Source organism: Budorcas taxicolor, chromosome 9, assembly GCF_023091745.1.
Source record: "Budorcas taxicolor isolate Tak-1 chromosome 9, Takin1.1, whole genome shotgun sequence".
NCBI lineage: Eukaryota > Metazoa > Chordata > Mammalia > Artiodactyla > Bovidae > Budorcas > Budorcas taxicolor.
Genome location: NC_068918.1, coordinates 66,389,966 through 66,408,092, shown reverse-complemented (window position 1 = coordinate 66,408,092; position 18,127 = coordinate 66,389,966). Strand labels below are relative to the sequence as shown.

The 18,127-nt window shown below is 40.3% G+C and overlaps 1 protein-coding gene across 1 annotated transcript; it reads left to right on the top strand.

Annotated features, from left to right (window-relative positions):
- The first annotated feature begins 964 nt into the window (after positions 1–964).
- On the top strand, positions 965–17,662 carry IL22RA2 (interleukin 22 receptor subunit alpha 2). Its single transcript, XM_052646026.1, has 5 exons — positions 965–1,025; positions 5,060–5,195; positions 8,151–8,329; positions 16,106–16,272; positions 17,513–17,662. Exons 1-5 carry the CDS (start codon positions 965–967, stop codon positions 17,660–17,662), a joined length of 693 nt encoding a protein of 230 aa, XP_052501986.1.
- The last annotated feature ends 465 nt before the right edge of the window (positions 17,663–18,127 follow it).

The following is an 18,127-nucleotide window of genomic DNA, read 5'->3' as shown; positions in this document are numbered from 1 at the left end:
CAGCAGCCATCACTATTCCCAACTGAAGGGGTTATGCTACCAAGAGCTTGAAAGTTCAACTTCCCAAGAGGAAAAAGAAACCAGCATGTATTTCTTCTTTTACCCCAAAAGCCTCTCTAAAAAAAAATCTTTGAGTTTCTTGTGCTTTAATGTATAATCTTAGTGTTGCTAAAAACATGCAGTAAAAAAAAAAAGTTTGGTAAGAAAACTGATGTAGCGAATCATGGGCAAAGAACAGATGACCTAGTTTGATTAGATTTCCAAGAAGATATGACAAAGATTTAACGTAGTTCAAAATGATTGTCCTTGGTCTTCCTCCTTTTAAGGGTTTTCTTGGTTTGTTGGGCTCAAAATCTTGATCAGCTAGATTGCTGGAAATGGAGAGTGCAGATGGAAAAGGAAGAAGCATGAGCTGCGTGGGGCCCAGGGCGCTACGGACTGGGATGGCCGCAGAGGTGGGAGGGAGTCCTGCGGAGAGGCCAGGCGGACAGAGGGTATGAGGTCTACACCCGGGAGGTTACTCGAGGAGCTCCCATGAAGGGAGGAAAAGGAAAAACTAGCCAGAGACCCCACCTGCTTGAACCACTGCCAGGGGCCCTGATCACTGCAACCGCCAAGCCCGTTACTCAGAGTCACTGGCAGCCCCTCTGCCCCCTCTGCCAGATGCCGTTTAGGCCTCCTCCACTCACCTGCAAGAACCTTGCATAATTCTTCACCCTACCTGCCCCCGGCCCACCAACCCAACATTAAAGTGACTTAACTGACAATATTTTTGAAATGATTCATAATACTTATTCCTCTCAAATGATAATACACGAACAGGATGAAATTGTATTTACTTCAAGAAGCATGGTTAAAACCAAAAGGGGATCTTTGAGCGAGAGGATTCTGGTTCCCTCTCTTGTCCAGCGCGGTCGTCTCATTGAGGTGAACGCTGGCCACCCGACCAGTCACACTTGCGACCATGACACCGAAATATTGCTTTCTAGGCTTGCTCCTCAGTGTCCTCCTGCCTGGTGTGGTAGGTAAGTGCTTCCTTTCTTCCTGATTTCTCAGTGTTGTCATCAGAGTCTGCTCCAGGGGACTGTTAGACATGGCAGTCGCGCCCTTCTGGGCTTTGTAAAGATTTCAGCTCTCTCTTGTCACAAATTGGTCAGAACAGACATGGGGTCCGTTTCTCAGTGAGCTAAGTTTAGAATATTGGAGTGGGTTGCCATGCCCTCCTCCAGGGGATCTTCCTGACCCAGGGAGCAAACCCATGTCTCTTGAGTCTCCTGCGTTGGCAGGCAGGTTCTTTGCCTGCCACCTGGGAAGCCCAGTTTCCCTCTATAGCCTGGATAAATACATGCAGACTTCATGAGTAGCTACTAAAGAGGAAGCACTCTAGTGGGTTCAAAAAACTCCACACAGGACAAATACACACCCTTCTCTGTCTCCTTAGCATTTCTTTCAACTTCAAGGGACAAGCAGAGCTCCTAAACCAGACTGCCTGAACCTGGATTTCAACTCTATCTCTTTATTATCTAGAAAAACTGGGCTGATTGGCTTAAACCGCCTCTGCCTCGATTACTCCATCTGTAGAATGGGGATTGCAGGTCACTGTGAGGATTAAATGAGTTAATAATATATGCCAAGTGCTTAGCACCGTGCCTAGCATAGAATAGATCATAAACAACATGTGAGAATTTGCTATTGGCATTCATGGAGAAGTCTTCAAGAACAGAGAGCATCTTGTCACCCCAGCTTACCTCTGAGCAAAACCACGGGGGGCCCCAGTTAACAGATGTGTACCTTTCAGTGTCAGTGGCTCAAGTAGCTTTCCCAGCATTCTACAGTTGCCCAGTGACTGATAATTTAAACACAACTCAAGCCTCCATTTCCCAGAAATGTGTGGATTTGGGTAGACTATGCCTTTGGTCTTTGGTCATACCAAGGATTCAATTAAAAGAATATGACAGGAATTAAGTGCCACCAAAATGACTTAGGTGCTGCATCTTACCGACCCTAGGCAAATCACACAACTTCTTTAGACCTCAGTTTTCCCATCTGTAAAACGTACTGATAAAAGTACTCTACCTTATTGGGTGGTTGTAAGAGTGAAAAAAGAGATGAAGCTCTGAGCACAGTGCCTGATAGATGGTTAATATTCAAAATGTGTTTTCTGAATGCCAGCCAGGAAGAGGAGGAAGAGGGCAAAAGGGAGGACTATCTTTGACTTCTCACTGTTCTGCCTCCTCCATTGGCTCCTGTCCCCCCAGGCTTTGCTCTTGGTTTGCTGTAGCCACTGAGAGGCAGGCTCTGGAGCCAGACAGCATTGGTATAAAATCAGCTTCACTGTCTGCCACTTTGCCAGCTCTTTCACCTCCCCAAGGCTTGGATTTTGGTCTGCAAGAGAAAGGCCATAATATTATCCTTTTCATAGGTGAGCTGGGCAAATTCAATGAGTTCTTGCAGGTAAAAGACCTGCGGTGTTTTGCACAGAAGGCTTGTTATTTTCTTTGATGGTGCTTACCAACGGTGTTACAAAAATGAGAGAAGAAGCCTGAAGACAGACGAGATAAAGGACACTGGACCATTTGTTTTCAGGATAGCAGATCAACTGTAGGCAGGGTCTTTAGGAAACTGTGCCTATCACTTCCTATCAACTCCTGAAAACTTTCAAAGTTTTTATGTGCTAAATATGATTGATCCAATAGTGACTTGTATGAGCGAAACCAATCATGGCATTTGACTCTTTCCAAGAGATATGTTCCTGTACTTTGGATGAAAGGAAGTCCAAAAAAGTAAAAAATAAACAAAAACCAGCATTGACACTATTTGGTTGGTAAAAATAAATACCTAAGGAAGCAGCCTTACTCATTAGAGAATAACACATGTCTTATTTATTTACTTATGTTTGGCTGTGCTGGGTCTTCCTCACTGCTTGCAGGCTTTCTCTAGCTGCAGTGAGCAGGGGCTGCTGTCTAGCTGCAGTACATGGCCTTCTCATTGTGATGGCTTCTCTTGTTGTGGGGCGTGGGCTCTAGGGTATGTGGGCTCAGTAATTGTGCACGGGCTTAGTTGCCTCACAACATGTGGCATCTTCCCAGGCCAGAGATCAAACCTGTGTCCCCTGCATTGGCTGGGGGATTCTTAACCACTGGACCACCGGGGAAGCCCCGAGAATAACAAATTTCGAAAGTTCAGAGCAGAGATCATAGGCATCAAAATATTCACTTCCCTTTGAATGATATTTGAGCAAAGACTTGAAGGGGGTGAAGAAATGAGGCTTGTGGAAATCCAGAGAAGAGTATTCGAGGAAAAGGAAAGGGCCAATACAGAGACCTCAGATGGGGCCACGCCCAGCATGGTAGAGCAGGAGAAAGGAGGACACTCTGGAGAAGCCAGGGGGCAAGTGATAGAAGATGAGGAAGAGACAGGCGGGGGAGACATGCTTCCTGACTCCTGCTTCTGCCTATCTCCTATCCTTCAGCAGAAACGCTGGGCCCGTCAGGAAGGCAAAGCTTTAATTCTGCCTCTTTTACGTTTTCATCTGGTACTCTCTTCATTTTTTTTGCTTACACAATGTTACATGATGAATTTATTCAGTAAAAAAGTCAACTAGGACTCTAGCAAAAAGATTAATAAAAGAAAAACTGTTTATGAGTGCATACACAGCACGTCACTAGTGAGGAACTTAAACGAAGATGAACTCAAAATGGCATCTGAAAGTCCCAGCTTCTGTAGCATCTTCAACAAGGAATGATACACCTGTGCAAATATGACAAGACAAAGGAGAGCAGTTCTAGGCTTCCAAAGGTGGCAATCTGTGGGAAAGTAAATACATGGGAGGAAACTAATGGAGAAGTTTCATTTGCAGATTCTTCTAGTGTTTTCTTTGGGCCGGTAAGAGTCTGTCTCCAGTAAAAGTAAAAGAAGAATTTATATGCCGGCTTCCCTGGTGGCTCGGAGGGTAAAGAATTCACCTGTAATGCAGGAGACCTGGGTTCAATCCCTGGGTTGGGAAGATCCCCTGGAGGAGGGCACGGCAACCCACTCCAGTATTCTCGCCTGGAGAATTCCATGGACAAAGGAGCTTGGCAGCCTACAGTCAGGGGTCACAAAGAGTTGGACATGACTGAGCAACAGCATAGCATAGCATTTAGGCAGAAAAGGAGGGGATCAAGAAAGCTTTTACTGCATTTGCTGCTTCTCAATTGCCTTCAGCTCAAAATAATTTTTATGTCAAAGAGACATTTCTGGGGGTGATATATTCTGGTTTCCTTCAGACTCCAGAAAAAAAATTGTCAAAGATCTTTTATCTCCAGCAGACTAAAGGCTGGTGAGACTGAGCTCTCACATCCCATTAATTGAGCAAGAAAGCACAAACTGTGCCAGTGTGAAATAATGCCCATTCCCGTCATGACCCCTGATGAGATGCCTCTCAGGGAAGTTCCTGGCACGGGCAGTCTCCCTCCATAGCTTAAACCAGTCACCTGAGCAATTATGCTGGGGCACTTGGAACCAAGACACAGGCAGGTAAGAGGATCTACTCAGGAGTAGATGCAGCCTACATGGAATAAAGCCAGGTCAACTAGACAGGCAGAAGACAATGAGGCAGGACCTGGAGATGGAGGAAAAACCAGAGAAAGGAGGAATGAGTGCTAGAGTGAGGTCCTGGAGGCCAAGCTGATCCCAGGTGAAACCTTGAGGGGTGGTAATACAAGGCCTCCTAGGAAGATGGGCATCTCAGTCATTATATTTCATCACCACCAGGGACAGATCAAAAGACAGTATCTTCTCACTACTGTTACTTCCTCTCCAGTTTAGGAGTGATGTGGGAGATTAGCACATATGTTTTTACAGTCTGGATCACAACTGTTTTGAGACTTTAGCATGCATCAAAATCCATCACATCAAAGATCCAAAATGTTGATTTCTGGGCTCCACTTCTACCACCTGCTCTTATAGCAGCTCTTCCAAAGAATCCCAGTGGAGATATTACTACACTGCCAGTTATGGCTAATGACAATGGTGCTTGTATCAATGTTCAGTTTTGTCTCTCTTCTTGTTATTTTAGAAACTCAGCCAGCCAACGAGTCTCTGAAACCTCAACGAGTCCATTTTCAATCCCGAAATTTTCACAACATTTTGCACTGGCAGCCTGGGAGGGCTTGTCTTGGGAACAACAGTATCTATTTTGTGCAGTATAAAGTGTAAGTAGTCTGAGTTTCCTCCAGCTAGTAGAGGGCTGCTGAGATTCCATGCCCTAGAACGCGATGGTGTATCAGGATCTGAGCTTTTGTCAGTTTCAAAAGGGTTGAGAAGAAGCAGAGATAGGGGCAAGAGAGTGTCTCCCCTGAAGGTGACACAGAATGCATGATGACGTGAAGTCTGTGGAGGGAGGTACTTCGTCCCTAGGAGACCTCACTGAGGCCTCACAGGCTCAGCCTTCAGCTTCACAATTGACTCTTACTATACATTTGTCCACTGAGTGCTAGAAGCGACTTGTTTAGCATATAATATGTATTCAATCTCAATTAAACTGATGCTATTGATAGTTGAAAAAGAAGTTGTGGGACACGTGGAAGTGAGTGTGTAAAGTACATTTTCAATTAAAAGTCTTTTTAAATTTAGGGTGAGTTTGCTATTTAGGAAAGTCCTTTTATTTTTTTAATTTTTTTATTTTTTAAAATTATTAATTAATTTTTTAAATTTTACTTTACAATACTGCATTGGTTTTGCCATACATCAACATGAATCCTCCACAGGTGTACACGTGTTCCCAGTCCTGAAACCCCCTCCCACCTCCCTCCCCATACCATCTCTCTGGGTCATCCCAGTGTACCAGTCCCAAGCATCCTGTATCCTGCATAGAACCTAGACGGGCAATTCGTTTCTTATATGATATTATACATGTTTCAATGCCATTCTCCCAAATCATCCCACCCTCTCCCTCTCCCAGAGAGTCCAAAAAACTGTTCTATACATCTGTGTCTCTTTTGCTATCTCGCATTCAGGGTTATCGTTACCATCTTTCTAAATTCCATCTATATATGTGTTAGTATACTGTATTGATGTTTTCTTTCTGGCTTACTTCACTCTGTATAATCGGCTCCAGTTTCATCTACCTCATTAGAACTGATTCAAATGTATTCTTTTTAATGGCTGAGTAATACTCCATTGTGTATATGTATCACAGCTTTCTGAAAAGTCCTTTTAAAACAGAATGCCTCCTGTAAGCATGAACGCAAATTGGAACACACCACAGCATGTTCCTCTTGCATGATCTTCAGGCTAATTCTGATGGATCCATGCAAAAACTCAGATATAATCTACTCCTTTCCTGGATCAAGGCCTGGGAACAGAAGTTTCTGATTTGCCGATAGCAGATGTTCCCCTTCACACATCTTTTTCTGGACATGGTGGGGCGGTGGAGTACAAGGTGGGAATTGAGGCTCTACCTTCTCTTTCATAGATTGAGATGCTAGTTGAACACGAGGCAGGCAATATTACTGTTTAGCTTTTATGGTTTTCTATTAGAAATTCAGAAGATCGGATGCAGCTATGGACCAAAATGGCAGTTTTTATGCCATAAATTCATTCCTGTCTCTCTAGCATGGGATAGATTCAAGGTCAAATTTTTCCATTAATCAATCTCTCTAACTTCAGAAGGACTATCTCCAAAAGTTTCTCAGTCTTGGTGGCTTTTTTCAACATGTTTTGTGCAGCAATTATAAACTTTATGAATCTTTATCATAAAATTTCTCCACTTCTAAAATAGACTTGTGCATCTATTTTGAAAACTCTCCTTGCATATAGGAAGTGGGGATCGATGATCTTTTTATGCTTCCCTTTTAGGCAGTATAAACATGTCCAAAATGAGCCTATTTGTGGTTAAATATAAACAGTGGATTAGAAGTTGTTTTTACCATGAAATTAATGAAGATTAGACTTTAGGGCCCCATAGAAGAATTTCATAGTTCTAATTCTTTTTCTTAAATAGAGCTCCCAGACTTGTATAAAATTCAGAATATCTGGATCCCTTCTTACCTATGTGGTATTTTCAGTAGCACGATGCAGATTTATATTTTTGAAATTTTTTGCTTTGGGTCTATCCAGTTCTCATGGATATACTGTTAGATATCTCATAGATATACTCATGGATATATCCCTGTTAGACAGATATACTCATGGATTTGTCCCTCTGGAATAGGACAAAAGATGAGGTATTACACCAAAAAAATAAGCCAGTCATTACAGCTAAATTTAGCTAGCAAAGACAATGTCTCATCAATAAATGTTAGAAAACATTAAATTGTGTTCGATATATGTTATTGTTTCTGCCCATATGGTATCTTTTGATATAATGAAACTATTGTCAACATATAGTTTGCAGAGTACAAATACCATCAATGTTCCTCCTTATATGACTATAGAATTATATTTCAAGTCCTTCAGCAAATATTTTGGGGGCTTTTCTCCCCAGCATCTAATCCCTCCTCTGTTCCCACCATCACCTGACTGCGTTTTCTCTGATCTGTGACTAATAATCTTCCCTTTTGCTGTTACACCATCCCAGAGTGTTAGGCTGAATTACTGTATCTGACTCTTTGACACATTATGTTCTTTTCTTGGGTTCTCCTCCCTCTCTCCCACCCTCTAATTGCAAAACTCAGCTAACCCTCACTACCACCCCTGATCAGTTGTCAAAAAAAGAGATTGGCCTTAGGTGTTGAGTAAACATCACCTGAGATGAAAAGTGGTAGCAACTTCTCAGAACCAGCCGCATTACTCAACAGCAGGCTGATGAGAAGTGAGGAAAACCACAAAGCACTGAAACCCCAGGAGGCTGAAGGACGTAGTCAAAAATGGAAGTTGGTTCAGACACCAGAAGAAAAGCTTGCCTAAGTACTAAAAACTCAAAAACCCTTATGCTAGGGACAGAAGCTTATCAGGCTTGAATTTATCTTTCAACAAGATAGCACTTTTATTAACAAAAAGAAAAAAACATTTAAAGAGACTTAGGAGCAACTGTCAGCTTTCACAGGGGTGTTGATGATATTGGAGGACAAATGCCAACCAGTCTGAAAACTGAATAGACTGAAAAAAAACTGAAGACTTCTCCAGTGGAATAAAGGAACTCAGATTTTGTCTTCTTTTGTCTCTAGGTATGGAGAGAGACAGTGGAAAAATAAAGAGAACTGCTGGGGGATTCGAGAGTTCTTCTGTGACCTTACCAATGAAACGTCAGATATATGGGAACCTTATTATGGGAGAGTAAAGACAACTCTGGCTGGGATCCACTCAAGCTGGACCATGACACAGCGGTTCACTCCATGGTGGGAAAGTGAGTTCCATGGCATTTCTTTGCATTTGCTTTCCCTGACCTTCAATAGCCCTCATGGAGCCTGGCTAGCTAGCTACCAGGTCCTGGGCTTTGCTGAGGTGCACACCATCATCTCATTTGATCTCATTCTCAGAACAACCCTAGCAGATGGGTTTTACTGTTCTCGTTTACTGTCCAGGAAATCAAGGGACAGACTCTTTGGAAATAGCCCAGGTCTCACAGCCTATATAAGCCAAGTTGGGATTCAAAATGGGCTGCCTCTGATTACGAAGCTGACACTCCATCCTACTGCCAGGACGTTGCCATCTAGAAAAGAAAGTATTTTTATATAGCAGAAAGGATTCATATTGCCCTTCCTAAGCATGAGGGTTACATTCTTGAAAATATACATTAGACAGTTTTTCTATTGAGAAAATTAAGGCTTTTAGTTACTTCTCCAAAACAAGAGATCCAAAATACTCTCTTGTATCCAATTCTCAATAATGTTTGTTCTGCTTCTAATTTAGTCATAATCTCAGAATAATGTATTATTTAACTTATGATGAAAATTATTTTTAAAAAACTAATGGACTTCATATAAAATAGTAGACAAAATATATGAGAAAAATGTGTCTAACGTGTATGTACAAAGATATGCAGAACAAAACAAGAACAAAAATACAGATATTATAGTCCTCACAATGCAACTAGTCATGAAGCTGTAGTTAATATTTTTAACTTCTCCTCTCATGATTAACTCAACGTCTGCTTTCTTTTCAGCCAGCACTCAGCCTTTCATTTTTCAGGAGTTTGTGTCCTTTTGATCTTTCTTCTATTAGTTTAACATAGCCTACATTAATTTTTATCTCTGAAAATAGGAGTTCTAAGAAGCACTTCTGAGGATACCTAGCATATTTGACCCCAATGTATTTATAACAGCTCTATTTCACTTTGATAATTGGAACCAGTCACCCTAGACAACACAAGGACCTCTTTTCCTCCTTGTTGGTTAAATAGCGTAAAAATCTCCCAACCATCAGGAGGCAGCCTTAACTTCCAATTCTTGGAAACTGTTGTTGTTATAACCCAGAAGAAGGAAAGGATCAAGTGTATGGGAAACAAACCATTTGATGAATCGTTCACTGTGTTTAAAAGTGAGAATTGCCCCTCCATTTTTTACTTCCTGTATCCTAGACCAGTGAATTCTGTCCATGGAAGAAATAGCACCATTTATTGGTCATATTTCATATGAATAGAATCACATAATATGTGATCTTTTGTGACTGGCTTTTTCATTTAGCATGTAATGTTTTCAAGATTCATTAATGTTGTAATGTATATCAGTACTTCATTTCTTCTTGCTGCTGAAAAACACTGCAGTACCTGAATACACTGCATTTTGTTTATACTTTCCTCAGTTGATGCATGGTTGTTTGAGTTATTTCCACCTTTATGCTACTATGAATAGAGTACCTGTGAACACTCATATGCAAGTTTTTGGGTTGACATGTTTTAATTCTCCTGGGTATATACCTGGAAGCGGAATCACTTGGTCATCTTATAACTCTGTTTAATCATTTGAGGAAATGCTGCATTGTTTTCCAAAGCAGATGCACCATTTTCCATTCCAATCAGCAGAGTATGAGGATTCCTATTTCTCTACATCCTCAGCACCACTATCTGACTCTTTGATTATAGCAGTCCTAGTGGATATGAAGTGGTCTCTCGTGTGATTTTGATTTGCATTTCCCTGATGATTAGTGATATTGAGCATCTTTTCATGTGTTTATTGGCCTTTGGCATATCTCCCTTGGAGAACTGTCTCTTCAGACCCTTTGCCCATTTTGAAATTGAATGCTTTGTTTTTAATCACTGAGTTTGAAGTTTATTATGTATTATGGACAACAATATCTTATCAGATATGTGATTTTCAAGTATGTTCTCCCATTATGTGTTTTCTCTTTGAGCTTTCTAGATGGCATCATTTGAAGCCCCAAGTATTTAACTTTGATGAAGTCAAGTCCACTTATTTTTTCTCTTGTTGCTCATGCTTTTGGCATTATATCTCAGAATCCTTTGCCAAATCTAAGGCTATGAAGACTTATCCTAAGTTTTCTTCTAAGAGTTTTATAGTTTAGCTCTTACATTTAAATCTTTGATCCATTTTGTGTTCACAAGTAGTATTCTGAGTCCCCAGGGATTACCAAGTTATGACCAATCTAGACAGCATATTAGAAAGCAGAGACATTACTTTGCCAACAAAGGTCCTTCTAGTCAAGGCTATGGTTTTTCCAGTAGTCATGTATGGATGTGAGAGTTGGACTATAAAGAAAGCTGAGTGCCAAAGAATTGATGCTTTTGAACTGTGGTGTTGGAGAAGACTCTTGAAAGTCCCTTGGACTGAAAGGAGACCCAACCAGTCAATCCTAAAGAAAGGGAGGATAAATCTTAAAAGGAGACTGAAAAGAAACAGCCAAAGACATAGGAGGAAATCAGGGGACGGCATTATTTGTGACTATCTCAAGGAGAGAGAAGTCAATGAATAAAACAGTGCTATGAGATCAAGTATCTTAAACTGGCCATTGTAACACAATCGCAGTCCAGTGAAAAGGCTGATAATGGTCTCTGAGTCACAGATTCCTCCATCACAGATCACAGATCAGGAGCCCTTAGGAAGTCTGTAAGTCAGGTTCTCTGGTGTTCCTAGGCCAGTGCTTGACAGTATGTGCTTCATCTGTATGTAGGATCAAATAACACATCAAACAACCAGAATCTAAAATAATAAGTCGATACATTCAAAGGACGAGGCCTGTATGCACATGATTCAAGGAAAATTCTTTAACAGTCATAACTTAGGCCAGAAAGAACAAATATTACTAGGAGAAAATCAGTTATGCATATCGTGCTATGCTGTGCTTAGTCACTCAGTCATGTCCGACTCTTTGTGACCACATGGACTGTAGCCCCCCAGGCTCCTCTGCCATGGGGATTCTCTAAGCAAGAATACTGGAGTGGGTTGCCATGCCCACCTCCAGGGGATCCTCCCAAACTAGGGATCAAGCCCAGATCTCCCACATTGCAAGCAGATTCTTTACAGTCTGAGCCACAAGGGCAGCCCATGAATACTAGAGTAGGTAGTCTATCCCTTGTCCAGGGGATCTTCCCAACCTAGGAATTGAACCGGGGTCTCCTGCATTACAGGCAGATTCCTTACCAGCTGAGCTACCAGGAAGCCCTATACATATCATACTGGCCTACAAAACTGACTCATGCTTCTCATCTTTCAAGTGATAGGCAGGAGGTCTACGGTCACCAGAATTTGGAGCATGAAAACCATAAACAGAATTAAATATCAACCACTTTGCATGATTAAAACGTAAACAAACAAGAATTCCTTCTTCAGGCAATTGGGCAAAGTTTCCAACATAATTGAAAAGTGAATTAACAATTTTTTGGTTACAAATTAAAATGAATCCCCCTTTGCTAAGAAGCTTAGAAATTCTGAATATAATATACCACATTCTCTTAACTCTATAGAGGAACATGAAAGAAAAGGAAGGAAATCCCCAGGTGCCAAAACAGCGCAGCTAGAAACCAGAGAAGAAACAAAGTGAAGTCCCACTGCCCTGAGGACATTTGCCCAATTTAGTAACTAGTAGTAACTAGACCCTGGGAGGGGAAACAGCCATTCCCTGAACAGAAGACAATGTCATAGCCAGCACAGCGTGGGGAGTGTACTCCCAGAAATTCTTGCCCCCACATAGGGCTCTACTCTCAATAAAAGTGCAGACTAGGGAAAAGCCCTTTAGAGAAACAAAGAAAGGTGTACGTTTCAGTCTTGACTGTTAGGAATCAAATGTTTCCTAAATTCAGAAAGTTTTGAGATTCAAATGCATACAACCTTATGTTCCAGAAAACACCACTTTGAGGCTGTACCAGGCTGACGGTGCCATGGGATACCTTGCAGAAGCAAATGCTCAGACCCAAGTTCAGAAGCAGCACTACACAGATGAGGTTGTGTGATCCATGTCCATGGTGCCATTCAGTAGAGTAACCACTGTCCTTTTTAATGAAGGAGACTGGATCAATTGGAAAAATAAGAAATCTTGGTCCCCTACATCCCTCATTTTCAAAATCAAGTATGGTGAAGTGAAAACAGTAAAACTTGGCAACTACAGACTGTGGGCCAAACTTGACCTACTTCTGTTTCTATAAAATCACATTTTATTGGAGCAAAGTCACCCCCATTCATTTACACTTTGTTTGTGACTGCTTTCACTCACCAATGGTAAAGTCAAGCAGTTACAACGAGACATATATGGCTCATGTATGCGTGTGCATGCCCAGCCACTTCCGTCATGTCTGACTCTTTGGGACCTTATGGACTGTAGCCCTCCAGACTCCTCTGTCTATAGGTTTCTCGAGGCAAGAATACTGGAGTGGGTTGCCAAGCCCTCCTCCAGGGCATCTTCCCAATCCAGAGGTTGACCCCACATCTCTTATGTCTCCTGCATTGGCAGGCAGGTTCTTTACGTACTGAGGCAGCTGGGAAGCCCCATATATGGCCCACAAAGCCTAAATATCTATTATCTGGCCCTTTACAGAAAACTTTTGCTGACTTCTATAAAATAACATGGGAATCCCTGATGGCTCAGGGAAATCCCATGGACAGAGGAGCCTGGTGGGCTACAGTCCATGGGCTTGCAAGAGTTGGAAACAACTTCAGCAACTAAACCACCACTGTAAAATAACATGGAAGAATATTTTTATGATTTGGAGATAGGTAGACCCCCAAAAGTACTAATGAAGAAGGAAATGACTGATAAATTGGACTACACTAAAATTATGAACTTCTGATTATTAAAATATAACATTAAAATGATGAAAATGCAAGCCACAGAGAAAAAATATTCACAATGCATGTTTTTGAAAAAGGGCTATGTCCAGAATGTACAAAGAACTCTTACACATTAATAACAAGGGGCAAAAGACTTGAACAGTCTTTTCACAAAAGGGAACATTCAAATGGCCAATAAACATGAAATTCCACTAGTCAGCAGGAAATGCAACTTTAAAACACAATTAACTGGTACTACACACTTACTAGAATGACCAAAATTAAACTTTTTAAAATATAATAATGTCAAGTGAAAAACAGAATCTTTCATATACTGCTGATGGGAATAAAAATGGTGTCTTTACTGTGGAAAAAATGTAAGTATTTATAAAAATTAAACATATGTCAACTCTATCACCCAGAAATTTCACCCTTAGTTATAGTCCCAACAAAATGCTTGTTTCCCAAACTACATACAAAAGAATGTTCATTAAACTTTACTCAGAATATCCAAAAACTAAAAACAAACTAAGAGTCTGTGAATAACACAATGGATGAACTGTGTTATTCATGCAGTTAAATACCACACAGCAATCAAAAAAACAAATTCCTGATACATGCATCATGGATGGATATGTATGTGTTAGACATAGCCAAGTACCACAGGCTAGGTGGCTCAAACAACAAAAGTTTATTTTCCTACAGTTCTGGAGGCTAGACATCCAAGATCAAGGTATCCACAGGTTTGGTTTCTTGTGAAGCCATGCTCCTTGACCACCTCACTCACTGTGTCCTTGCACGGTCATCCCTCTGTATTCAGTCTTATAAGGATTCCAGTCACTGGATTAGGGATCACCCATATGACTTCAGTTTATCTTAACAGTGTTTTTTTAAGATCCTGTCTCCAAATACAGTCATATCCTGAGGTGCTAAGGATAGGACTTCAACCTCTGAGTCTGAGGTGGGGCATAATTCAGCCCATAATTATATATGTACAAATAAAAGTGAAAGAGTTAAACAAGCCAGACAGACAAAAAAGTGTATATTGCATGATTCCAAAAACAAATGTACATGGAAATAAAAGCTAGGACAATTGTGGTTTTTCTCTGGGGTTAGGTAATTGGAGAAAACATGGAGTTTTCTGGAGCGCTGGTAATGTCCTTGTTCTTGTCTGGGTGGTAGCTGTACAGGGGTGTTTATCTGTAAAGATTTGTTTAGCCATATTGTCATGATTTATTTGTCTGCATCTATTTTATAGGTTGATTTTTTTAAGTTTATTTAAAGTTTAAAACTTCAAACCAAAGCAACAAAAATGAGTACCAACTTTCAACATGTGTTCACAATAAAAACACAAGGAAGCAGATCAACACGAGCAAGTTTGTAAGAAACAAGCACTTGGCTGGACCAACGCTTTAAGGATTCGTATTATTGAAAGCAGATAATAAAATAAATAAGTTTAAAGAAATAATACAGGAGAATAAAAACACAATCAAAGGACAAAATATTACTAAGACCAAACAGACTGGAAAGTACTCGAATTGAACTCATAGAAACAAAAATATATAATCAATTAAATTAAAAATTTGATTTTAAGAGGAGTTAAAGATCAGTTTTGGAGAAGGAAATGTCAACCCACTCCACTATTCTTGCCTGGAGAATCCCATGGAGAGAGGAGCCTGGTGGGCTACAGTCTATGGGGTCACAAAGAGTCGGACATGACTGAAGTGACTTAGCACGCACACACGCAAAGATCAGTTTAGAAATGCTGTTCTTGTTCAGTTGCTATCTGGTCTCCAACTCTTAAATCAATGGAGTAGAAGACAGATCTGAAGAAACCATTCAAAATACTGAGAAAGAAAGATGGAAAAATAAAAAAGAAATTAAGACATGGAAAAATGAAATAAGAAATAGTGACAGATATTGAACTGAAATTCTAGAATAAAAGCATATGTATCCCGATCTCTATATCAATTTATCTCTCTATAAATTTATTGATCATGGCTTATTTTCAAGAATTATAAAAGATAGAAATCTACAAACTAAAAACACATGATGAATGCCAAACAAGAAAACAACAACAAAATCAATTAATGAATTAATTCATTTAGAATTACTAAATGAATTTAACTTGCTAAATTAAATTAAACTGACCTTAAACCCTGCCCTCAAATAGTTAACCTGGGGGAAATTAAAGTGACAGTTTATTTGGTTTTCTTTCCTAGTTAATGATCATCTGATTACTGACACCAAAATTCAAGAAACAAAAATTCTCTCTCAATCCTTCTCCAGCTACTCTATAGTATATAACATAGTTCCATTGAAATAATCTTATACAAACAAGTCTTCGAATGATTTTAATGCTGCTTTGAAATTTTACCTCTTTAAGGGCCTACAAAATATTTGCCTTACACCAAGAATATTCACCCAAATAACTTTTTATAGTTCATTTTCTGAAACAATCACTGCAGGCTATGGAAGTGGTGGATTAATATCCTCTTAAAGCTGATTCAGAATACATCAGTCTTTGCAAATAAAAAATCCTCTTCAAAGAAACTTCTCAGATATCTATATTTTGAGTGTCACCAGTATCCCTCCAGGAGAAGGCAATGGTACCCCACTCCAGTACTCTTGCCTGGAAAATCCCTGGTAGGCTGCAGTCCATGGGGTGGAAAAGAGTCAGACACGACTGAGCAACTTCACTTTCACTTTTCACTTTCATACATTGGAGAAGGAAATGGCAACCCACTCCAGTGTTCTTGCCTGGAGAACCCCAGGGACGACGGAGCCTGGTGGGCTGCAGTCTATGGGGTTACACAGAGTCGGACACGACTGAAGCGACTTAGCAGTATCCCTCCGTAATAACTTTTGCCTGATCCCTGAATTTAATAATGATTTGTTATTATGTGTTCATGTGAAATATTACATTTTTAGTGATTTGTCAAAATTTCCTTTTCTTTCAGCAAAAATAGATCCTCCAGTCATGAATATAACCCACATTAACGGATCTTTGTTGGTAAATCTCCATGCTCCCAACTTACCATACAGAGACCAAAAAGGGGAAAATGTGTCAATGGAATACTATGAGCTAGTATATCGAGTCTTCATAATAAACAATTCACTGGAAAAGGTAAGTTCAGATGGATAAATTTAGTATTTTTTCTTGGTATTTTTCTTTTGTTTAAGCAAAATTCTAGTCATGGAGCAGGTCCTGTCTTTTGCTACTCTACCCCCTCTCATTTTTCGTTATCTTTTTTTAGTTCCTTCTCCCTTTCACCCTCATTGATAAGCAGTTGATGGTTACCATCACCATCAGAATTGTGTGCACGCTTACACCTTTTTAATCTCTCAGTTGGTTTCCATTTGATCTTCCCTCTATATCTAAAGATTGATATTAACAATATTCAATTCCATTTGATGGTCACAAATACTCATTTTTATGGAATCTTTATACACCTTTTAAAGTGGCTTTTGGATCAGAGCATTACATATTTGTGCCAATTTTGCTATGATATTATAATCTCCCATTGGTGCCTTTATTTTGGTCTGGTGGTTAACTGAATGTTCCCCTTTTTGATATCCATCTAAGACAGGGTTCCTTTGGCTATAAAAACAATGGAAATCCATTCAAACTGGTTCAAATAGGAAAGTGGAGGGGAGAGGAGGATTTTTACTAGGAGGTAAAGATCAGTCTTCGGAGAAGGCAATGGCACCCCACTCCAGTACTCTTGCCTGGAAAATCCCATGGACCGAGGAGCCTGGTGGGCTGCAGTCCATGGGGTTGCTAAGAGCGACCCCACAACTGAGCAACTTCACTTTCACTTTTCACTTTTATGCACTGGAGAAGGAAATGGCAACCCACTCCCGTGTTCTTGCCTGGAGAGTCCCAGGGATGGTGGAGCCTGTGGGCTGCCGTCTATGGGGTTGCACAGAGTTGGACACGACTGAAGCGACTTAGCAGCAGCAGCAAAGATCAATCTTAAGATAGCTGGAAGCAAGAAATAAAGTGCTGCCAGGTTTTATAATGACTGGGAAGGAGAACTGGAGAAGTAAGTCACACGTCTACAGTTGTCTCCAAGTCTACTCCATTCTCCTCACTGCACAGTTCAAATTCTTAAAAAGAGACTCTGACCACTGGGGCAACCAATGGACATCACTCAGGAAGGAGTCGTGTGGTTCCTGTGCAGCCGTGTGACCTGTCCCTTTCTCAGTCTGGGAACTAGGACTCGGCAGATGGAGGATGTGTCTGGGAGGTAGCTCTAGAGCCCAGTACTACTGTGGTCACGAACAACTTAGCTTTATCAAAAACAGAGCAAGCCAATGACTTACTGAAAACTGTTTATCATCTCATTTTTTCCCCTTGTGTGCAGGAGCAAAAGGTGTATGAAGGAGCTCACAGAGTTGCTGAAATTAAAGTTACCTCACCTCACACTGGTTACTGTGTAGTGGCTGAGATATACCAGCCCATGTTAGACAGAAAAAGTCAGAGAAGCCGAGAGAGATGCGTGGAAAGTCCTTGAAATACTCTGCAGAGTGCAATTCAAAGCTCTCTGAGAATGAGATGACTTGTTTTGAAGAATCTTATTGAAAGCCATTCTTATATTTTCTTTTTTTAAAATTGAATTATAGGTGATTTACAATGTTACAATGTTAGTTTTTATATTTTCTTAACACAGTGTTCACCATTATACTTCAGGGACTTTATTTAATAGTTCTTTCTTCTTTTATATTTTATTTGTAAACTAAATTTAAGCAGCACCTCTCCCCACCCCACCCCCAAAATCATCAGAATTTAAAGAGTTAGGAAAAAAGGACTCTCTGAAATACAGAAGTTTGCTTCTGTCTCTAACATCTCTAACATAATCTCCATTCTTCCAAGTCTGCTAAATAAAAACTAAAGAACCAAAGAAGTGTGGGCATTTTAAAAAAATATTCTTGAATAAATCTTTAAAAATAATTTTACAAACAAGTGATCCAGATATAAT

Excerpts from the sequence above, each read along its gene's own strand:
- IL22RA2 (XM_052646026.1), top strand. The coding sequence starts at position 965 with ATGACACCGAAATATTGCTTTCTAGGCTTGCTCCTCAGTGTCCTCCTG. Across the intron at positions 1,026-5,059 it reads CCTCCTGCCTGGTGTGGTAG|AAACTCAGCCAGCCAACGAG; the intron begins GTAAGTGCTTCC and ends TTGTTATTTTAG. Across the intron at positions 8,330-16,105 it reads GTTCACTCCATGGTGGGAAA|CAAAAATAGATCCTCCAGTC; the intron begins GTGAGTTCCATG and ends CTTTTCTTTCAG.